The sequence below is a fragment of the Stegostoma tigrinum genome, chromosome 15, assembly GCF_030684315.1.
Source record: "Stegostoma tigrinum isolate sSteTig4 chromosome 15, sSteTig4.hap1, whole genome shotgun sequence".
NCBI classification, from domain to species: domain Eukaryota; kingdom Metazoa; phylum Chordata; class Chondrichthyes; order Orectolobiformes; family Stegostomatidae; genus Stegostoma; species Stegostoma tigrinum.
The window spans coordinates 70,216,979-70,238,075 of NC_081368.1; the positions used below are offsets into that span (position 1 = coordinate 70,216,979).

General features: G+C 42.7%; 1 protein-coding gene across 5 annotated transcripts in view; it reads right to left on the bottom strand.

Moving 5' to 3' along the window:
• Window positions 1-21,097, bottom strand: part of dock11 (dedicator of cytokinesis 11) — a 272,082-nt gene that overhangs the window by 90,333 nt on the left and 160,652 nt on the right. For all 5 annotated transcript variants that reach the window (XM_048544154.2, XM_048544150.2, XM_048544152.2 and 2 more), the window contains 11 exons: window positions 19,836-19,905; window positions 18,382-18,507; window positions 16,363-16,434; window positions 14,374-14,520; window positions 13,311-13,394; window positions 11,609-11,720; window positions 10,015-10,193; window positions 7,468-7,584; window positions 5,927-6,026; window positions 3,990-4,108; window positions 1,924-2,041 (listed from right to left, as the gene is read on the bottom strand). In XM_048544154.2, the coding sequence (XP_048400111.2) occupies window positions 1,924-2,041; window positions 3,990-4,108; window positions 5,927-6,026; window positions 7,468-7,584; window positions 10,015-10,193; window positions 11,609-11,720; window positions 13,311-13,394; window positions 14,374-14,520; window positions 16,363-16,434; window positions 18,382-18,507; window positions 19,836-19,905 (1,244 nt within the window). The remainder of the gene's footprint in view (window positions 1-1,923; window positions 2,042-3,989; window positions 4,109-5,926; window positions 6,027-7,467; window positions 7,585-10,014; window positions 10,194-11,608; window positions 11,721-13,310; window positions 13,395-14,373; window positions 14,521-16,362; window positions 16,435-18,381; window positions 18,508-19,835; window positions 19,906-21,097) is intronic.

The window sequence follows — 21,097 nt, forward strand, 5'->3', positions numbered from 1 at the left end:
TCAATGTTCTCTGGCCAAGTGTGTCACCTCACACATCTCTGCATTGAACCTCATCTGCCCAAATTCACCCACTCCTCCAACTTCTCAACGTCCTTTTGGAATTCTACACTACCCTCCCTACAGTTTGCAGCCGTGTGCAGTTTAGTGTCATCTGCAAAGTTTGAAAATGTTGCCTGCATACCAATATCCAGATTTTTAATATAAATCAGGAAAAGCAAGAGTCCCAAATATCAATCCCTGGAGAATTCCACCACAGACCTTCCTCCAGCCCAAAAAAACTATCCATTGACTATTACTGTTTCCTATCGATTAGCCAAATTTGTATCCACATTGCCACTGTCTCTTTTACATCATGACTTACAACCTTCCTCATAAGTCTATTACAATGAAATACTTTCTGGGAATGCATACGTATATCTTGTCAAAAGCATTACCATCATCAAGCATTCTGTTACTTCTCTGAAAGACTCCAGCTATATTTAGTTTTGAAAGGGGTGGCTGCAGTTTCCATACGTTACATTTTTCTAACCACAAGAATGTGCTTTTTTTAAAAACAATATAGTATAGGGTGATAAAATTTATTTATAGTCAAGATGCTTCCTGGTTAACACCCATGCTGGATAATAGGTGAGATGGCGTTGTGAGGGGGAGTGCAGTGGGTGAAGGGTACAAGATGGCAGAGAGGCTATAGAGAACCATTGGGATGATAAGTGACATTTGAGGTACGTATGATGGGGGAGGGGGGTTGGGGTGGGAAAACAGAGTCATAAGTTGGCATTTGAGTATGAGGAGTGGGGAATGGCAAAATAGACACAGGTTGGTTTAGAATGGGGGGAGGGTTTTGGGACATGGATTGTCTGAGGCAGCAGAGGGATCGGTAGATGGGAACAAGTTGAAATAGATGGGATGAGAGGAGGGAGTGAGGGGGTGACAGCTGGTGGGAGGTTTTTGAATCAGTCTTTCAGTTTAAACTTTGACCAATTTTGGTGCCCCGAGGTGGTCCTTCCTCAGAGTCCGGCTCAGCGACTGCCAGTTTCTCTGGGTCTTCCCAGGCCACCCAATTCTCCCCAGGTCAATGCTTCATCCCCAGCCCAGGGCTGGAGATCGTGGAGTCGATATTTCTTACAACTCTCTGCATTGACAACACCGAATACAACCTGGGGCATATCTTGACATGCCAGCACACCTCGCCAGCGTCACCTCATTTGGAAAGAAAGTGCCTTTATAAAGAAAACACTGTACTACTGTACTTGAGTAAACGTGACAATAAAATGTAATTCCTAATATAACATCTATGTGACCTCCTATACTGGTCTCAATCACTTGAACACAGATCAGAGAGAATTTAGATATATTTATCATTATCGGCTCAGGGTTCCTTCAGTTTCTCTATCACTCCTGGATGCAGCGATGGGGGCTTGAGTTAGGGGAGGAGCTGCGTGGCAGAAACAGGGAAGAGTTGCTAAGGAAGACCCCAGTTACAAGGCTTCAGCCATGATGAGGGAAGAGCTAGGTATGACAGCAATAAACTTGGTCTGCTGGTATAAAGTTGGGAACCAATTTGGTGTGTCATGGTTAGCTGAATGGTTATTACTGCTGCCTCATGGCACCAGGGACCAGGGCTCGATTGCACCTTTGGGTGACTGCCTGCGTAGACGTTGCACATTCTCCTGGTGTCTGTGTGGGTTTCCTCTGGATGCTCCTGTTTCATCCCGTAGTCCAAAGATGTGCAGGTTACATGGATTGGTCATGCTAAATTGCCCATAGTGTCCAGGGGTGTGCAGGATAGGTGGACTATCCATGGGAAATGGGTATGGGTTAGTGCAGACACGATAGGTCAAATATGTTGCTTCCACACTGTAGGGATTCTACGATTCTACCAGAACTCCTGCAGAACAGATCAAAGGGAGGAACAGGACGCACCTTCTGAGATAGTTTTCACGATGTGAAGAAAGCACATGAGGAGACTCCGGGACTCGTACTGATCCAGCTTGCTGTGTTGGGATACATTGCTCTCGGTTGAACTCTTTCTTTGGTGAGTCTAAGAGACATGTGCATGAGCAAAAAAAGGAGAGAAGCAATCAGATTAACAGCTGCAGCCAGAGCTGTTCCACATCATCTACCAGTCAACACTATGGATAAATCCACAATGGTTCACAAGGAATAATTCAATGTGCAGGGTAATCATTGACTGGAACTGTGCTCTATTTTACCAGCAATGTGCCTCATCATTTCTCTTACTCAATGTCTTGGTCTACAGTTTTAAAAAAAAATCATATCCCAATTGGTAGTGAGTTCATGCAACCTCTCAGCACGGCAGCACTGTATTTGACCCATTACATTTGTCTTTGAATGAGCTACCATTCAGTCCCAGTTGCTCCCAGAGCCTCCCTAGGCCTTATTATTTTTCAGCAAGTCAGTAAGTGGGTTGCCATGACAAGACGACATGGAGAAACACCACAAAGAAAACTGATATCGCTTCTGTCTTTTCACGTTTAAATTTTGTTTCTTTTAAAAATGCACGTAAAATAGCCGAGGCTGGTCACATGGTCATATTTCCAGAAGCTTCTGAAACCCTGCACCATCTAGAGATTCCAGCGGAAGCTGACACAAAGGATGGGAACTGTTCTGGTGCTGGACACAGGGAAACATCAAGACCCATTGTGCTAACATGGGCAGTAATGCTTTAATAACCTTTTACAAGCCTGCCAGAGGGAAAACTGCTGTGTTCAGCTTATCAAGGAATCTGTTACTGGATATGGAGCTCTGGAAGTCATAAATCTCATAAGCTGATTTCCCTGGCCCTGGATTTATCAAAACTACCTCGTTTCCTGCCCTGTCTTGCTTAATTTCCTGAGTGCTTAGGTGCGTGGATGGCATAGAGAATTCACCTCTCCACATTTTGTAAGCGTCAATAATAAACCTTATTGTTGATTCATTTGAAAGGTTTTATTTGCCGTGGGTATATTTCAAAAGTTGGAATCTAAAGTACAGGGTTTGGGGAACATTCTCTCTCAGTAAGGGCTGGGAATAAAGAGGAAATCACTCTATAGTTCACTCTATAGTTTATCTTTTACTACGGAAAAGAGATCATCAGTAAAATTCATCCCCTTTCTCCCTTTGTCCATGAGGCTTCAATGCATTTTTATAGTAGTTCTGAACAGTCAGCCCAGAGAGGAGATGTTCGTTAGCTGAACTTCAACAGATTTGACCTCAGACCCTGCAAATGACAGTCAATGGTTGCAGTTCAGAGGACGCTATTTGGCTTCTTGTTCCTGTCTCAATTCCCACCCCCTGTCAATAACAAGTTCCCATGGCTCCCAAACCCCAGGGAAATTAGTTCAAGATCGCCACACCATTTTTCTTCAAATTGGTCTGTAGTTCTTGCCCGCATTTAAAGTCACAGAGGTTTACAGCATGGGAACAGGCCCTTTGATTCAACTAATCCATGTCACCCAGTTTTTACAATTAAACTAGTGCTATTTAACTGTGCTTGGTTCATATACCTCTGTACCTATCCCATCTATGAACCTGTCCAAATGTTTCTTGAATGGCAAAATTGTACTCACCTCCACCAGTACCTTTGGCAGGTAGATCCAGACAGTCATCACCCTCTGTGTGAAACCTTGCTTCTCTGGACACTTTTCTATATCTCCCCTCTCACCTTAAACCTATGCCCTCTAGTTTTAGACTCCCCTACCATGGGGAAATGCTTTGATGATCTACCTTATCTATGCCTCTCATGATTTTACAGACCTCCATTAGGTCTGTTGAGTGCAGTCAAATATCAAAGATGATACACAAGAAGAACATAGTAGCTCCACGTGCACCCTGGTCTTGCCATAGATTTTTCTGTTTTGATTTACAGGGTTGGGGACATCTGGCTGTGGACGGATTGAAACAGGCCCTGACTCTAGCATTGCGATATCAGAATTGGACGCAAGAAACCAAACATCGGGGATGTTAGAAATTCAGCAAGTTATTTTTACATAGTCGATGGAATTCCGTCTTTCGTCAGCCCTCTCAGGTGTACACGCATTCATGTCAATGGTCAAGGAGCCCCTGGAATCATCACGCCTCAGGCTTTGAAAGCAAGATGCACCATAACCTGTGGATACACAAAGAATGGGTTAGCCACTACACTGTCACTACCAAGCCTTCAAAGTGAAGGAATTTAATGCCATGTGTCAAACTGGTGTGTCAAATTTCCAGCTGATAGCAGTCTTAAGGAGACAATGGAATAATTGGAGGCACATGACAAAGCGTTGAATAAGTTAAAAATAGCATGGAAGAAAATGTACACGGGCAGACCAGCGGCAAAAAGTGAAAATATAAAGTGGCACATATTCCATGTACTATAGTGAAATCATTACAGGTGCAACTAAAACAAGCTTGGTTTATTCAATTCACAATATACCCAGAGCAGCAACTAACAGGAATATTCAACTTGTGTCACAATTACACCATTCACAAACTGGAGGAGCAACACCTCATATTCCGCCTTGACAGCCTACAGGCCAATGGCCCAAACATGGAAATCACTTGTTTTATAATCTCCCCAAGCCCGGCCTCATCCCACGTCCAAGCCTTTGTTTCATCCCTGCCTTCTTAACCTGACACAATTTGTCCATCTTCTCTCCCACCTATCCGCCCATCCCATCCCATGGACCAATCTCCACCACTCCCTACCTGCACTCACCTATCACCATCCCACCCACCTTCCTCAGCCCCACCCCTCCTCTCCTCTCTAATTATATCCCAGCTCCCTTCCTTTTCCACGTTTCTGAAGAAGGGAGCTGGCTCAAAACGTCAACGTTCCTGCTCCTCTGATGCTGCCTGGCCTGCTGTGTTCTTCCAGCATCTGCAGTTCTTGCTATCTCTATGGAACCATTGAGTCACTCATCAAACCAGGAGAACAGATGTCACAGTGAAATTCGACAGTTCTCTGAGGCGCCACTGAGACACAACAGTCATATTCAGAAAAGAAAATTGCATTTATATATCACCTTGGCAAAATGACAAATTCCAAGGTGCTTCTAAAAATTGTTATCCATCATAACTTGATGCTGAGGAGATCAGGAGGCATCAGGGAAGGAAACTAAAAACCTGGTCAAAGCATGTTTTTGTAAGGAGCATTTTAAACTTGGAAATAGGTGCAGAGAAATAATGAGTTTTGAAAGGGAATTCCAGAGCTTAGGGACCTTGGAAGCTGAAAACAAGGCACCCAATGTTGGCATGATTAATGTTATGGGTGTGCAAGATTATTAGAATCAGAGCGGGACAGGCATTTTGGAGTTTGTGGGGCTGCAGGAAATTGGATTCTGCTAGTAATTGGTTTGGTGAAGTCTTTTTCCTTCTCAAACACAAAGGTGTTCGTTCAAGTCCTACTACTGAGAGACGAGCACAAAACTAAGGGTGTTCTACGGGAGTTCCTCATTATTGGCGGTGCTGTTTGTCCAATGAAATTTTCAACCAAAGCCCCATTTTTCCTCTTAGATGAATTTAAGAGTTTTCAAGAAACTACGTCCAAGGAGAGTTCTTTGTAGTGCCCCAACCAATATCTATCTCTCAGCCATAAACGCGCAAACAGCTGATTTGGCCACCTTTCCTGATCTTTGTGGCAGCTTGCAGTACACAAATAGGCTGCTGTTTTTTCTGCAGTGCAACATTTCAAAAGATGGTTCTAACATGTTTTGGGACTGGAATTGGGAATTGGCAATATATAAATAAATACCTTTCCTCCACTATTTTAGCTAGTTCACATACATGAGGAGTTGCAGATTGCAAGGTTTTGTGATTTTGAATGATATAATCCATTCTTCAACACAAACTAACATCTAATAAAAAAATTACTGAAAGATAAACTGTAATATTTTTGCTTTCTTGAAAAGGGTTAAATTGGTCAATAAAATAGGTGTGGATTTACCTGAAAAAGCCAACTCCTTGTCAATAAAGGTGCCCGACTTGTGTGGAGCTGCAGCGCCACTTACTGGTGAAAAATTAAAGGCCAGATCATCTCGAATGTTCTGTATTTTAAGAGAAAAGCAAGATATTATTTATCACGAATGCTCAGAAAGGTTGCAAATTTACAAATTTTAAACAAATAATTTAAAACAGCGGAGGTATAAAGAACAGGAGGCCATGCAGCCCACTGTGAACGTGGAAGTGCTGTCCAATTAGACAGCTCCACACCACCACTCCTGCCCTAAATTTCTCTTTTACAATTAGGTACGTACCTTCCAAGGCCCTTTCATGCGGAACATTCCAGAGCCACTAGATGTATAAAAGAAATTCTCTCATCCCCTTCTTTATCAACTGTTCCAACCCTGCATCCTTTGGTTAGTGATCATCCTATCAGCTGAAATTAGTTTAAGTTGGGTGATAGCATTTTGGAATGGCATGGGTATTATCAGCAAGACGGGGATACATTGACGATTCCTATGTAGCTCAAGAAGGTGGTGGTCCAACTGCCTTTTTGACCTGAAGTAATCAGCTGGTGATCACAAACCAACACTACTCCTTCAAATGAAAATGCGGAGAGTGAAAGACTGTAACATGGACATACAAATGACCCTGGCATAGCCAATGGTGAGAAATGCCGGCTGGCTGCTTTATTCCAATAGGCAGCTCAGTGGCACATAACATGTTGGAAGAGCTGGCCATTCAGCCCCTCAATCCCATTCTGCCATCCAATTACGCAAGGGTTGTCCTAAATCTCAACTAAAATCAGGAAGTGCTGGAGAAATTCAGCAGATCTGGCAGTGTCTGTAGTGAAGAAAACAGAGCTCATACTTTGAGTTGGGTATGAGTCTTCTGCAATTTTTTTTAAAAAATTGAAGATAAGTCATTCTGCATAGATGCTGCCAGGCTTGCCGAGTTTCTCCAACATTTTCTGGTTTTTCATCAGACTTCCAGCATCTGCAGTATTTTGTTTTTATCTGGCCTACAGCTTAGTTTTGTGGACTGACACATACACAAAAATAATAGAATCACTACAGGAAGCAGGCCATTTGGCCTATCAAGTCCACACCGACTCTCTGAACTGCACACTGGCCCAAACCCACCTACCAACCCTAACCCTGTAACCATGCATTTCCCATGGCTAATCTACCTAACCTGCACATTCCTAGACACAATGGGCAATTTAGCATGGCCAATCCACCTAACCTGCACATCTTGGGATTGCGGGAGGAAACCGGAGCACCTGGACGAAAGTCATGCAGACACGGGGAGAACGTGCAACCTCCAGACAGACAGTCACCTGAGGGCTGAATCGAACCTGGGTCCCTGGTGCAGTGAGGCATTAATGATAAACACTGAGCCACCAAGGGAATGATAGCTTATAGTTACAGATGGCATACTTGCTTCCATAGGAACCACAAGAGCACATCATGACCACAGGCCATGGTACAATGAAAGGGTCACAAGGTCACTATGCCTCAAGACAATGCAGAGCTGGATACTCACAATGCCTGAGAAGTTCATGCTGAAAGTGGAGAGATCCTTTGGAATCAGCCGCTGGATATTTTCAAACAACAGCTTCAGCAGTGGCAGGTATAGTAGGCTTATCCTTGCTTGCATGTTCTGAAAGGAAAAGATGGTGATGTATTGACTTTAAAAATCTTGCAAATTCAGATGCTGGAAGAGAAGTAAAGAACTTGCTCCTAGAAATGTTGCAAAATTCCAAAATGCTTCACAGCCAACAAAAATCTTTAAGAAACACAACTATCAAATCCTGAATAGCAATATCCCACAACTGGTGGTGTGAGAATGACTGGTTAATCTGTTTTATAGATGTTGGCCGAGAGATAAATATCAAACAGGACACTCAGACAATTCTATAAATAATATCATGAGCTCTTTTATGTCTGAAGAAAGACACAGTTCCTCAGTTAGGTCCGAGAATACTGCACTAGAATGTCAATGTGAATTGAAAGATTTGGAATAGGGTTTGAGCCCATAGCACCCTCACCTATGAGCCAGGGGCTATCACCCAAGCCTTGACTGACAGAGGAGCGGCACTGCCCCGTTAACATTAGCCACCTCTTCCACCACAGACTGGATGAACCTTCACCGACTGAGATTTTCACAACACTGTTAACTTTTAAGTTCCTTAATGGCATTCAACACCAAAGAGGGATGCAGAGTCTGCATTGTGTGACAATATCTCAGGATGAATCAACCGCTAATCTCTCATGGGGTGATACAGTAACCAACCTGACCAGTAGATGGCAAGTCCTGGAGTCTGAGCCATTCTCGTCATTTTGCACCTTAAGAACCTTAACCAGGGATTAATGTTTTATATCAGTTTACTGCTCTGGGATCAATAACTTTTCTTTCCCCTGATGCCAGCATGAATTCCTTTTGTGCACTACTGGATACTGGCCTCCAGTCATGCAACAAACATTTCCCACTACCCTCTTAGACAACAAGGTGTAGAGCTGGATGAACACAGCAGGCCAAGCAGCATCAGAGAAGCAAGAAAGCTGACGCTTTGGCTTTCAATTTCTGAAGAAGGGTCTAGGCCTGAAATGTCATCTTTCCTGCTCCTCTGATGATGCTTGGCCTGCTGTGCTCATCCAGTTCTAAAGCTTGTCATCTCAGATTCTCCAGCATCTGCAGTTCCTACTGGCTCTCCTACTACCCTCTGTCTGCTACCATGACGCCAATTTTGGATTCAACTTGCCAAATTTCTCTGGATCCCGTGTGACTTTCAGTGTCCCATGTGGGACCTTGTCAAAGGCTTTGCTGAAATTCATATAAACTGCATTAACTATGCTTGCTCCCAACTACACATGTGGTCATCTCCTTGAAAAATTCAAAATTTGTTAGGCATGCCCTCTGTCTGACAATGCTGTGCTGACTGCCCCTGATCACACCTTGCCTCTGTAAGTGGAAATTAATTTGCTCTTTCTGAAATTTCCCTATCATTGTTGCATATCTCACTCTTCTGTAATTCCCTGTTTATCATTAACACCCTTCTTGTTAAGAGGAACCACATTAGCTGTCCTCCTGTCCTTTGGAATCTCCCCTGCAGCCAGGCGAGAATTAAACATTTTTTCAGTATCTCTTTAATTTTCTACCATCTCCCACAGCAGCCTGGGATAGAACACATCTGGCTGTAGATGTTGGTCCACCTTTAAGTCCACCAACCCTCCAACACCTGTTCATTCCTTCTACCAAACTACTCAAGAAGCTTCCCAAATTCTGTACCTACATCGTCCTCCTCCCAAATGAAGACAGATGTGAAGCTGTATCAGAGATAATGGGAACTGCAGATGCTGGAGAATCCGAGATAACAAAGTGTGGAGCTGGATGAACACAGCAGGCCAAGCAGCATCTCGGCCTGCTGTGTTCATCCAGCTCCACACTGTTATCACAAATGCGAAGTACTCATTTAACACTCTACCCAAGTCCTCCAGCTCCATGCACAAGTCCCTCTTATTCCCAAGTGGGCCCTATTCTTTCTTGGGTTATCCTCTTCCCCTTGATATACTTAAAGCAATATATTTGGGAGTATCCCTTATCATACTTGCCAGTATTTTTTCATACACCTTCTTTGGTATCCTAATTCCTTCTTAAGTTCCCCTTTGGCTTCTCCATGCTTCTCTACAGCCTCCATTGACTTGCTCCCTTTGAAGCTGCTGTACACTTCTCTGTTCCTTATCCAGTCCTGAATATTCCAAGATGTTGCTGAGCTCGCTGCTCTTACATATCACCACAAAAAGAAAATTTTGGGCCTATATGCTTCCAATATCCAATGTGTAACAACCTCCACCGTTCTGCTGTAGGTAATCTCAGAAATGATGTCTCCAGTCCATGTTGGCACACGAACCCAGAGTCAGATAGCATATTAATTTCATTATGTCAGCAGGTCCAATGTTGAGAGCTGCAGCTTTCTTACTCTCCCATCTAATTACAGTCCTCGCTCATGGCACGCTCTTGGCCTGCAAGTGGAATGCAAACGCCCCTTAATGGCAGTTTAGTCAATGAAAGCTACTGCTGCTGTCATACCTTGTGAGAGTATCGGTCATCAAATGCATGCTTCATCATCAGGCACTTGACAATAGCTATCGCTTCATGTCGAATATCCCGAGACTCATTCAGTGCCGCGGCCAACTCCGTCAGGAGAAGGCCCACCAGGAAATGATTCTTGCAGAAGTCTTCAGTAAGCGTGCACTCCAACTGCAAATCTGCAGGTAAAACAAATGGGTAAGACCCTCTTTAAAACCAAGGGTGGGAAAAGAAGGCAGTAGTTGAGTTAATAAACAAATGTAGGATCACTAAAGATTGCTTCTATTTCTGCCTTTTGCCAACTGATTTTTCTAGATATAACAGTTTTAAAATCAAAACATCATCACTCAACATGTGCTGAATTTTGCTCTTCAATACGATGGATTCTGCATTACTCTGGCATCCTAGTGGCACATTCGAATAAGATATTGAATGAGAATTGCAACATTGAGATTCCTAGATCTTGTGATTGCCATTACTGCAACAGTCCCAAAGCCCAAGGAATGTTAATTTAAAAATTTGGAAGTGCAGAAAAAAACACAAGGGCCAGACAAATTTCAATTGCAATTTACATTTAATAAATCCAATTTATTTTTAAAGTCTATCTGTTAAGAACTGCACCCTCAAGTTGGGCTCATTCCCACATGGTTGTATGCATAAATACTGCTTTATCAAAGTTAACGATTGGACAAACCTAATAAATTTAGATTAGATCAGTTATTATATTAGTGAGCACATGTAAATTTCATTTCAGAGACAGCTACCTCCATATTTAGCCTCACCATAGAGAGAACACTGATCCCCTGGAAAGCTATGTTGTACACCTTTCAAAGAACCATCTCTCACAATACCAGAATCAACAAGGAAAAGCAGATTTCTATGCTAATATGTACACTTCACTTCATCCCACTGTCTCCTTGTTATGTCTGCTGTGATACAAAGGATTGCCTCTATGATTCAAAGCGGAGGAAACTCACAGAGAGGAAAAACAATTAAAAACAATATTGCATGGAAATGGGCATATTGATCATCCTAGACCCTCATAATGAAGAGTATCAATTGGACTAATGTCACATTCCTGATCAAATACATCTTCAAGTGTGAACACTGCCATGGAAACCTTTCAATCATTAAAGCTGCATCAGCTCGATTGATGCCAAAATCATTCCTTCATTCCCCTGGATTGGGCCTCTTTCCATTCTCCAGGGCCAGGTGTATCCAGGAGGCCAGAATAATGGGAAGGTTGTAAGTGAAGAGAAGCGGATTAGATCGAGATCTAAAAGCAGAAGGGAATCACTGGCTGATAGAAGCAGTGCTTTCATTTGAGGTTTGCCAAACTATATCTCAATATCTTGGGATCGCAGTTGTCCCCACATATGCATGCATGCACACATTTCAGATATCGAATAGACACTTTTTTTATACGTAGATATCTATACATTGTACACAGATGCACACTTAATATTCCTACCCAACTGTTCTGACATCCAAAAGCGACAGGTCCTCCAGGGTTAAACCAAAGTTTGAGGGCATAGAGATATGCTAAAAGCTCTGAGGATTGATAAAAAACAAATGTTGTTCAATATTACTGCACCTTGGATCCGCTGGAGCCTGCTCTTCGCAAAGGACATCGGCAAATTCAAAGGGATGAAGTGCTCATGATTGCAGACTATATGCAGGAAATCCAGCTTGTATTCTGTGAGTGTCTGTTGGGAGTGAGATGGTGACAGACAAAGGATTAAAGAGAGTGAATAAAACCGTTACTGGTTTGTTTCCAAACATGAACCATGCTGGTTAAAGTTAACAGCCCTGAGCTTAATCTGATGTTACTGCTGTTCTTAGTTAAAGCTGCAACTCTAGCACTTTCTTGCAACAATGGCATGTATCTGCTCAGGTGTCTTTGTGCTGGAGTTTGTTATATAGTTTATTTCTCTTGAGGTGAGGCCAAATCTATTATTGCATAATTGAATGAAAAAGCAAAAGAATTGTGCTAAAGACTTAGCAGGAATAAACTGCAGCTGATACAGGGTAAATTGTCACAACATAGTTTTGCCTTTAAGCTGTCAGTCTTGATTCTGCAGTAGTATTCTCTCACATCAGAGTCAGAAGACTATAAACTCAAATGTCACTCCAGGGAGCCTAAACACACAGACTTTACGATAGAAGCTGAGTGTTGTGCTGTTGATGCATCTCATGTGGCATGTTGAAACTCTGCCCTTTAATGCTTAATGTGAATGTTGACAGTGACTGCCCTCAAATAGCACATCAGGATATTTTGAAGTCAGGAAAGGTTGCTGTATAAAAGCAGAATCTTTCCTTCTCCTACATATAATTTGTTAGCATATCAACAATATCTGCTGTTTATTAATGAGATCCTCCTCTCTCCCCTTTAAATAGGCAGCATTAATATTATACAGTTCAAGGAAGTGACAGTCTAACAGAGTGAAGCATCCCAACTCTCATCAGTAGCCCTCAAACACACAACAGTGCCTGAAAATAAGAATAAATAGTTAAACTCCCATGTCTGACTCGAAAGCACCTCTGAACCGATAACATCATCAACTGCACCAGCTGTCAACTTTTGTTTGACAGTAGCATTCTTCCTTCCACTCATTTGAGCTAATAATGTACACTAACACTCAGGTGCAGTACTGAAGGAGCGCTGCTCTGTTGGAGGTGCTATCTGAAAGAGGTGCAGTTATATTGAGGTCCTGCCTTCCTACCAGGTGAAGGAAAATAAACCAGGGCCTTTATTTTTTTAAAAAAAGAGCAGAAATGTTCTCGAAGTGGTATGGAAGATGGTAATCCCTTACCCAACATCGCCGAAACAGATTAACTCACCCACTATCACAGCCTGTGGGATCTTTGTGTGTAAATTGGCCAGCTGGTTTCAAAAGTAAAAGTATACCATGGATGTTGGAAATGTGAAGTGAGAACAGAAATCACTAGAGAAACTCAGCAGGCCTGGCAGCATCTGGGGAGACAGAAACAGGCAACATTTTGAGTCTAATATCAATCTTGTTCAAAATGCTCCAAAGAAGTCATACCAGACTCGAATACTAACTCTGCTTCTGTCTCTCTCTCTCTCCACAGATACTGCCAGTCCTGCTGCATTTTTAGTGCATGCTTCATACATCACAATGCTAATTATACTATTACTGTCTATTGAGCTAAAGCACTTTGGATGTCCCGAGGTCCTCAAAAGGTCCTTAGAGAGGTATAGTTTTATTCTTTCAAAGTCAACTGGAGCAACATCTTCAATGAAAAAGATTATGGGAATAAAGAGAAAATTTCACCTTGGGATCTTTGGGAGAGAAACAGCTAACGTAATCATTTATTAAGTTGAAGATAAACCCTCTGTTCATCAGTGTTAAGCTCCGCTGTTGAATCAAGAACATACAGATTATTAAGACATGCCAACAGCCTGCACCCTCAGCAGCCCCTGATGTCACTAATTGAAGCCATTAAGAGCTAATTAATGTCCTCTTGTACAGCTCATCCCACTGTAGCTGGTATTAAGCCAGTGAAAGACTTTGAGCAAAAGAAAACTTATGTGGGGTAGCTCACAGCTCGTGGGAGTATGTCTCCCTTTGCAAAAATACTCAGTGTGTGGACAAAGGAACCAGTCAGTGTAGAGTAGGTTGGGCTCACTGAAGACAACTACACTCATGCTTGTTACCAACCCTCCTCAACACATTCCTCTCCCCCAATGAACGCCCTTCCCACCATTATTCATGACGCACCGGCTCCTCTTCGATCAGAGGTGCTGGGTAGGTGTAGTACCAGCAGCAGCCACTGCCTCCCAGTGGTGCTGCTAAGGACCTGCCATTCTCTGATGGGCAGGCAGCTCACATGGGTGGTGGGTATCACAACATCCAAGGGAAAGGAAGGCTTGCCCTGGCCTGAGTGGCACAACACGTGATGGATGCTCCCTTAAAGAGGAGACGTGGTGGTTTGATTATTGTCCCAATGGCAGCCTTTGTGCTGAGAAGGTACGGCCTGTAGAACGGGCTCTGAAGGACCACAGCACGGGGAAACCTCTACAATCACTGACAAAGCAATTCAATGGATCATAATGGAAATGGGGAGATGAGAACAAGCCTGCTATAAATGCATTAAATGAAGATGGATTGAATGGCTTTTCTCATCCATAAGCGTCTTCTGATTTTCTAACAAGCAAGCAAAGGTAGGAAGTGCTGTTATACTTGAACAAAGACACCCTCAATAATCTCAAGGTGGGAGGTGAATCAGTAGAACATAAAGTTTCTACTTTCGTGGGGAAACATTATTGCAAGCAGTGAGATTGTCTTTTTGTTGTGTTTCTTAAATAATTTTGCACCAATTCTTTCCTCTACTGACCTTCATGAAATGTGCCCAGCTGATGTTCACGCTCCTGGACTCCTCTGGAATCTCCGAGTACCTCAGGTTGACATGAGGAATTATTGCAAGGAGAAGGGAGTGCACAGCGTGCTGGAAGCTTTCTGGGAATCTCTGTGTCCTAGGGAGCTGTAAATAGATCCATTAATGTAACTATCACGCAGCAAAAGACTGTCTTTAAGAATTAACGTTGAACTACTCAGGCATTTTGGATGAATTATTCATCAGTTTTTAAGCCACACCAGAGTCCTGTGAGATTTTATAGAAAGTATTGCTGGAAAAAAAGGCACATTTTGGCAGCACTCAAGTTCAGAAATGACCACTTGACTATTTCAAACCCACGTTTTGGACTGCGTTTTTCATTTGGAATAAAATGAAGAAATAATCATGTGGCCTGTTGTTAATTCTGCTGACAATAAACACTTTGTTAAATATTAAAGAGGGGCCCAAGTTATGCCACAAAATATTCACATATATGGCGGAAGCATCTTTGCAAATGGTAGATAGACTGTCAGTCTCCAAGTCTCAGGGAGGTGTCGTGAACTTCAGATTGTAAACAGTTATATGCCAAACACAATAAATGGTCGAACAGAAAGGTCTGCAGTCGAAATGTTAAAATGCCCACAAAAATAGTGTTTTATCAACATTTGGATTTGTTTGTTACAGTAAAAGACTTCAAACCTGGAATCTTATCATAGCACCCTTGCCCTTCATGGAAGTTCAGATTTCTTCATCAAGGTTGTGAGTGTCCATAGGGATCATAGAGTATCTCAGAGGACCCAACTGCACATTATTTCTGAAGAAGAGTCGAGGCCCAAAACATCAGCCTGTCTGTTCCTCCGATGCTGCTTGGCCTGCTGTGTTCATCTAGATCTACACCTTATTATCTACAGCACATTACTTATTCCAATTTCATTGGCACCAACACTTCAAAAGCATGGCAATGGTTGTAAGTTTGGATGTCCTGAAAGAGGCTATCCAAACGTAAGCCTTTTTTTCCTGTGCTTCATGCATGTAGAAAATAAAGTCAGCAAGAAATGAAAGACCTATCTCTGGAAGTATATCTTATAATTCCCCGTTGCCTCCTGGTGAATCTACACCTTTCCCTTTCAGAGATTCCAACAGCCATTCACTAACGAGATGTCCCAAACTGAATGACCGTACTCCATCTGGAACTTCTTCAGCCTCCTGTGCAGATATACATTGCACTGTATTCATCACTCCTTCATACAAAACGCAGCGTCCCCTCAGCCTCAATGAGTTGTAACCAAGTTCATGAAGGTCGTAACAAAATGTTGGTTACTTACAGGAAATTGTCATGAAATTGTCACGGAAATCGCCACGGGGAGGTGATAGTGGTATTATCACTGGACTGTTAATCCAGAGACCCCGGCAATGTTGTAGGGACTCAGGTTCGAATCCCATGTGGAAACTGAATTCAGTAAAAAAAAAATCTGAAATTAGCAGTCCAATGATGACCATAAAACCATTGCCGATTGTTGGGAAAACCCATCTGGTTCACTGGGATGCTGCTTGGCCTGCTGTGTTCATCCAACCTCACATTTTATTATCTTGGATTCTCCAGCATCTGCAGTTCCCATTATCACTGGTTCACTAATGTCGTTTAAGGAAGGAAACTGCCATCATTACCTGGTCTAGCCTACATGTGACTACAGACCCACAGAAAAGTGGTTGACTCTTAACTGCCCTCTACAGTGGGCAATAAATGCTGGCCTGGACAGCATCCTGTGAATGAATTAAAAAAAAATTCCCCTCCATGACGGCCTCCTGGAAATGAAAGGGGCTATTCCACTCTCCAGGAGAATTTTAAAATTATCTCCAGAACATTTCTAAAACTATATTTTCTTCTGTTTGAGTGTGTGTCAGAGGTTCCCAACTATGCCCATTCCTCGCAAGATGGAGAAAAACCTTGTGAATCCGAAGGTGAGGAGTCAAAGTGATTAGACTTACCTTCAGCTTGTTCTTCTCAATCAGGAATTGGGCCATTGACTTGATTAAGAGTTCAAAGAAAAACCATGAATGCTGCAAGTTAAAACAAGAAAGAAATACTCAGGAAAAAGAGTTCTCGCTGACTGGAGATCTGATTGAACCCCTTATTCTCAGTCAGCATCTCCTTGCTTCCTTTTTTCAAGCTCTTATTTCTTTATTCTTCTAATTCTTTTTTCCCTAAGAATTTGTACTTAAGAATTTGTACCTAGGTACCTTGGCACCTAAGATGGCATTGTAAATTTTTCACAGCACTCATATGAGTACGTGTGACAATATAGCTAATTCTAATTCTACTCCTACCACCTTGTTTCACAGGCTCACTGTAACTCTCTGCAAAACCATAAGAAATAGGAACAGGAGTACACCATTTAGCCCCATGAGCCTGACCCACCATTCAATAGGATCATGGCTGATTCGATGTTCCTCACAACCAATTTCCTGGGTTTTCCTCAGAGATTCTTAATCAGTCATGGAATCTATCTATTTCTACCTTAACTATACACAAGAACGCTGCTCCCTTAGCTTTGTGTTAAGGAGTTCCAAAGACTCAACACTCTGACAGAAGAAATTCATCTTCATCTCAGTCCTAAATTGGCTCCCCTTAATTCTGAGACTATGCCCTCTGGTCCTAGGCTCTCCCATGAGAGAATCCTTCCCTCGACATTTACCCTGTCAAGCCCCTTAAGAATCATACATGTTTCCATGAGATCACCATTCCAAACTGTCCATTCTTCACTTCGGTGCTATTGGCAGGCTATTTGCCTGCAAGTGTATCACAGTTCAACCTCCTTCCACAACATAGGAGTCAGGAGCTGGAACTGTGTGGAGATTCCCTTCCCCTTGTTCAGGGGCATAGAACTCGGTGAACGTACAGTTGTTTAAGCGGTAGTTTACTGGATTAACAAGGCAGTGGTCATGAGTTCACATGCCAGCAATGCCTATTGTGAAATCTTTGATCAGAATGTCTTCCTATTAATTAGCATAATTACAATAATGCCCTATTATTCCAGGTTCACTGTGGTATTCAGCATTTTCCATTGCAAGTTGTGATATTTTCATTTTAACTACATTCTAAATGAGTAGCATTGCTGTTTTCTTCAAAACAAAAAAAAGTCATGTGCAGCAAGTACTTCCAGTTTAACATACAGAAAATGATGAAAACACAACAAAAAGGTCATCAAATTTACTCTCTGTGTGGGCCTGCCAAACCTGGCTTCATCGCCTCCAGGCCATCTGAGTGGTATCACTGATCACAAGAGTGCCATGCACAGTTAAACTGATTGCCATCATGTTGGTCTCAAACTAAGTGGTGCCTCCTCTGCCTCTTGGCCAGAAATTCATGAGTTCGACTCTCACTCTAGACAGCCGAGCACAAAAAAACCCATGCAGGCACTCCCAGCGCCATTAAGGGAGTGCTGCACTCTCAGAAATGCTATATTTTGGATGGGATATAAAATTGAGGCCTAGCTTGCACATCAGTCGAAGCAAAATACCTCATGCCTCCTTTGAGAAAAGTTGCATTCCACATTGTCTTGCTCAACATTCAACCCTCAATCAACACCGCACAAGTACATTATCTGATAAATTATGGTTTTGATACATATGGGATCTTGCTGTGCACAGCTTGGCTGCACGATAGGAATGGTGCCCAAGCTTCTAAAGTACTAATTTGATTGTGAAGTGTTCAGTGACCTCCTGAGGTTGTGGTAGGTACCATGTGAATCCATCATTAGGAGGCGGATGGAAGAATTAGCCTGTCAGCCATTAGAGGGTGCAGGGACAGGGAGTCATGTGCATGGAAATATCGGTCAAATTAACAGGTTCTTAGAGGGACAGCTGAGCAAAATGCCCCTCTGCAATGAACAAAGAAAGCCATAGACAATGACGACTTGGTGGATTTCATACAATTCTGGCCTAAGTATGGGTGACAAAACATTCAAGTTTGCTGCAATTGCCAGTTCCAAAAGAGACAGCACCAACCTTCAGCAGTTTATTGATGGTGAGAAAATCTGCCGACTGTTTCAGGATAACGATGAGGGATCGAGCCAGCTCCTCGTGTGTCGTCTTGTTCTCGGAGGTCATGTATTGGCCTGTCCTGAAAACGTACTGAAGAAAGCAATGAATAAGTGGAAAGATTCGGTGAGCTGACTCAGCCAGTGAGTGATGAGCCCAGCTAAGGCCCATTTCTCAGCTTCAAGCACTGGGGACAATTTAATCCAGGCCACCCCCAATGGGAGCTGAAGTGATGGGGTCCAGGTCATCGTGGATGAGGTGACGTGACGTGACAGGACATAACTCACCAAGATTAAACTGGAGCTGGGAGGGGGTTTGTGTGTGTCACTCACCCACAAGCAAGCCAGTAGATACCAATTATTTCGGAGCCCACTGGAAGTAATGATGGGTCCTGGATGGATTGGTGGCTTCCCGATTAACCCTATTGTGGCACCTGGCTTTGGAAAAGAGATACTAAAAGCCATCCCAGTGTACTTGTCACCAACTCCTCCAGCCTACAACCCCTCGCCCTCATGTGCTCAAGTTCAGGAATCCAATTCTGATTCCTGAAAAATTTCCAGGAGCATTTCCTGTAGTGGCATCACTTCTGGAGGCACAGACAGCTGCCAGGTCAGGATTTCCCGGGGGGGGGGGTGCTGGAATTGTGCTGCCAGCAGACCTTCAATCCTGAGGAAAGCTGGTAGTTCAGAACCATCTTTCAAGAGCATTCACTCCTTTTCCAAGGATTCAGAATTCCCACACTGTAGAATGAGGCCCTTGCTCCAGAGAAACTGGAATCTGCTCAGCCAGACTCTGAGTTTAGGATTCAAACATGTGGGACTCATGTCTCAATGGAAAACCTCCACGAAGATCCTAGGCACAGACATAGTCAACATTATGTGGAGGGGACTGTAGTTTATACAACAATCTCAACCACTTCAATGCTGCTTCCAAGAATCAAGAGCAGAATAAAGCTTGCAACTTGCCCTTCTCCTTCAAGTAACTAAGTCCCAGTATTGCTCAAGATACTAATCTATCTTAACGTCTCAAGTCTCTCTCAGTAATTCGGGAGGGGTTACTTGTTTGTTAAAGAGCAACATATAAATGCAGACTCTAGATTTATTTGAGCAGCACAATTATAGCAATGTCCAACTTCTGCACAACTCAACACATTTTCAAAAAATAAATTGTCTTGATTTAGAAAAAAAACTGCAAGTAGTAGAAATCTGAAACAAAAACAGAAATGGCTGGTAAAACTGAACAAGTTTGGTAGCATCTGCGGAAAGAAAGAGGAGTTAACATTTCAGGTCCAGTGATCCTTCTTCAGAATTTTCCACTTCTGAAGGGGGGTCTGGTCAGAAGCAACGTTAACTGTTTTTCTCTGCATAGATGCCACAAGACCTGCTGAGTTGCTCCAGTTATTCGTTTTTGTTTCAAAATACCTTGATGTATGATCGCAAATAGTGTTCCAGTCCCTCCTCATGACATCTGGACACAATATACATGATTACTCTGAAGAGAGGTATGGAAAAGAAAATGTTTAAGAGGTGAAAATAGACGGCCCATAAACAAATATGCAAGAGCAGTCCCCTTGGCATTGTTGGCTCCCTAATCAAAACATACAATAATCTTTCAGAGTAGATGTTTCACATTACGCTAGTATTAAATTTACAAACGCAATCTGATAGCAGTGTGTGCACATATACAATACGCACGTGCACAAAAATAGCAACATCTACAGTCTAACACACAAAGGTAAAGCAGATGACCTTGCAGCCTGGATTAGTACATCAGACCATGATGTTGTAGCCAAACTTTGTTGGGACAAGGGTAGGACTAGCAACTCAACGTTCCAGAGTTTAGATGAGATACAGAGGGGTGTAAAATGGGGTGGGGAGTTGCACTACTGGTTAAAGAGAATATAACCGTCGTGCTAAGAGAGGACATCTTGGAGAGTTCATCCAGTGAGGTCATTTGGGTAAAGCTCAGGAATAGGAAGGCTGCAAATGATGGAGTTACACAATAGGCCTCCCAGTATTTAGTGGGAGATAGAGAAACAGATAATGTAAGCAGAACATGGAAAGATGTAAAAACAAAAGTGTTGTTATAGTGGGTGATTTTAACTTCCCCAATATTGACTCAGACTTGCTTAGTTCCAGGGTCTTAGATGGGTCAGAATTTGTTAGGTGCATTCGGGAGGTTTTCTTTAAACAATATGTAGACGGTCGAACTTGCAAAACAACCATACTACACCTTGTATAGGTGAGTCAGCCTGGCCAGGTGGCTGAATATTCAGTAGGTGAGGCATTTTGGGAACAGTGATCATAATTGCATCAGTTATGGGTAATGATAAGACTGATCTTCAGGTTGTGCTAAATTGGGAGAAGGCAAATTCAGGTCAAAAGAGTCAATAGAGGTCTACAGCATGAAAACAGGCCATTCAGCCCAACTTGTCCACGCCACACTGTTTTCACAATTTAAACTAAGCGAAGCTAATTGCAACAGTATTAGGCTGAAACTGGAGAAATTAGATTGGGGGTGGCTACTTGAGGCTTAATCCACATCTGAACATGTGGGAGTCTATTAAAGACCAATTGATCAGAGTTCAGGACCAGCATGTTCCTGTGAGGATGAACGATAAGGGTGGCAAGATTCAGGAACTCTGAATGATGAGATATTATAAACTAAGTCAAAACAAAAATGG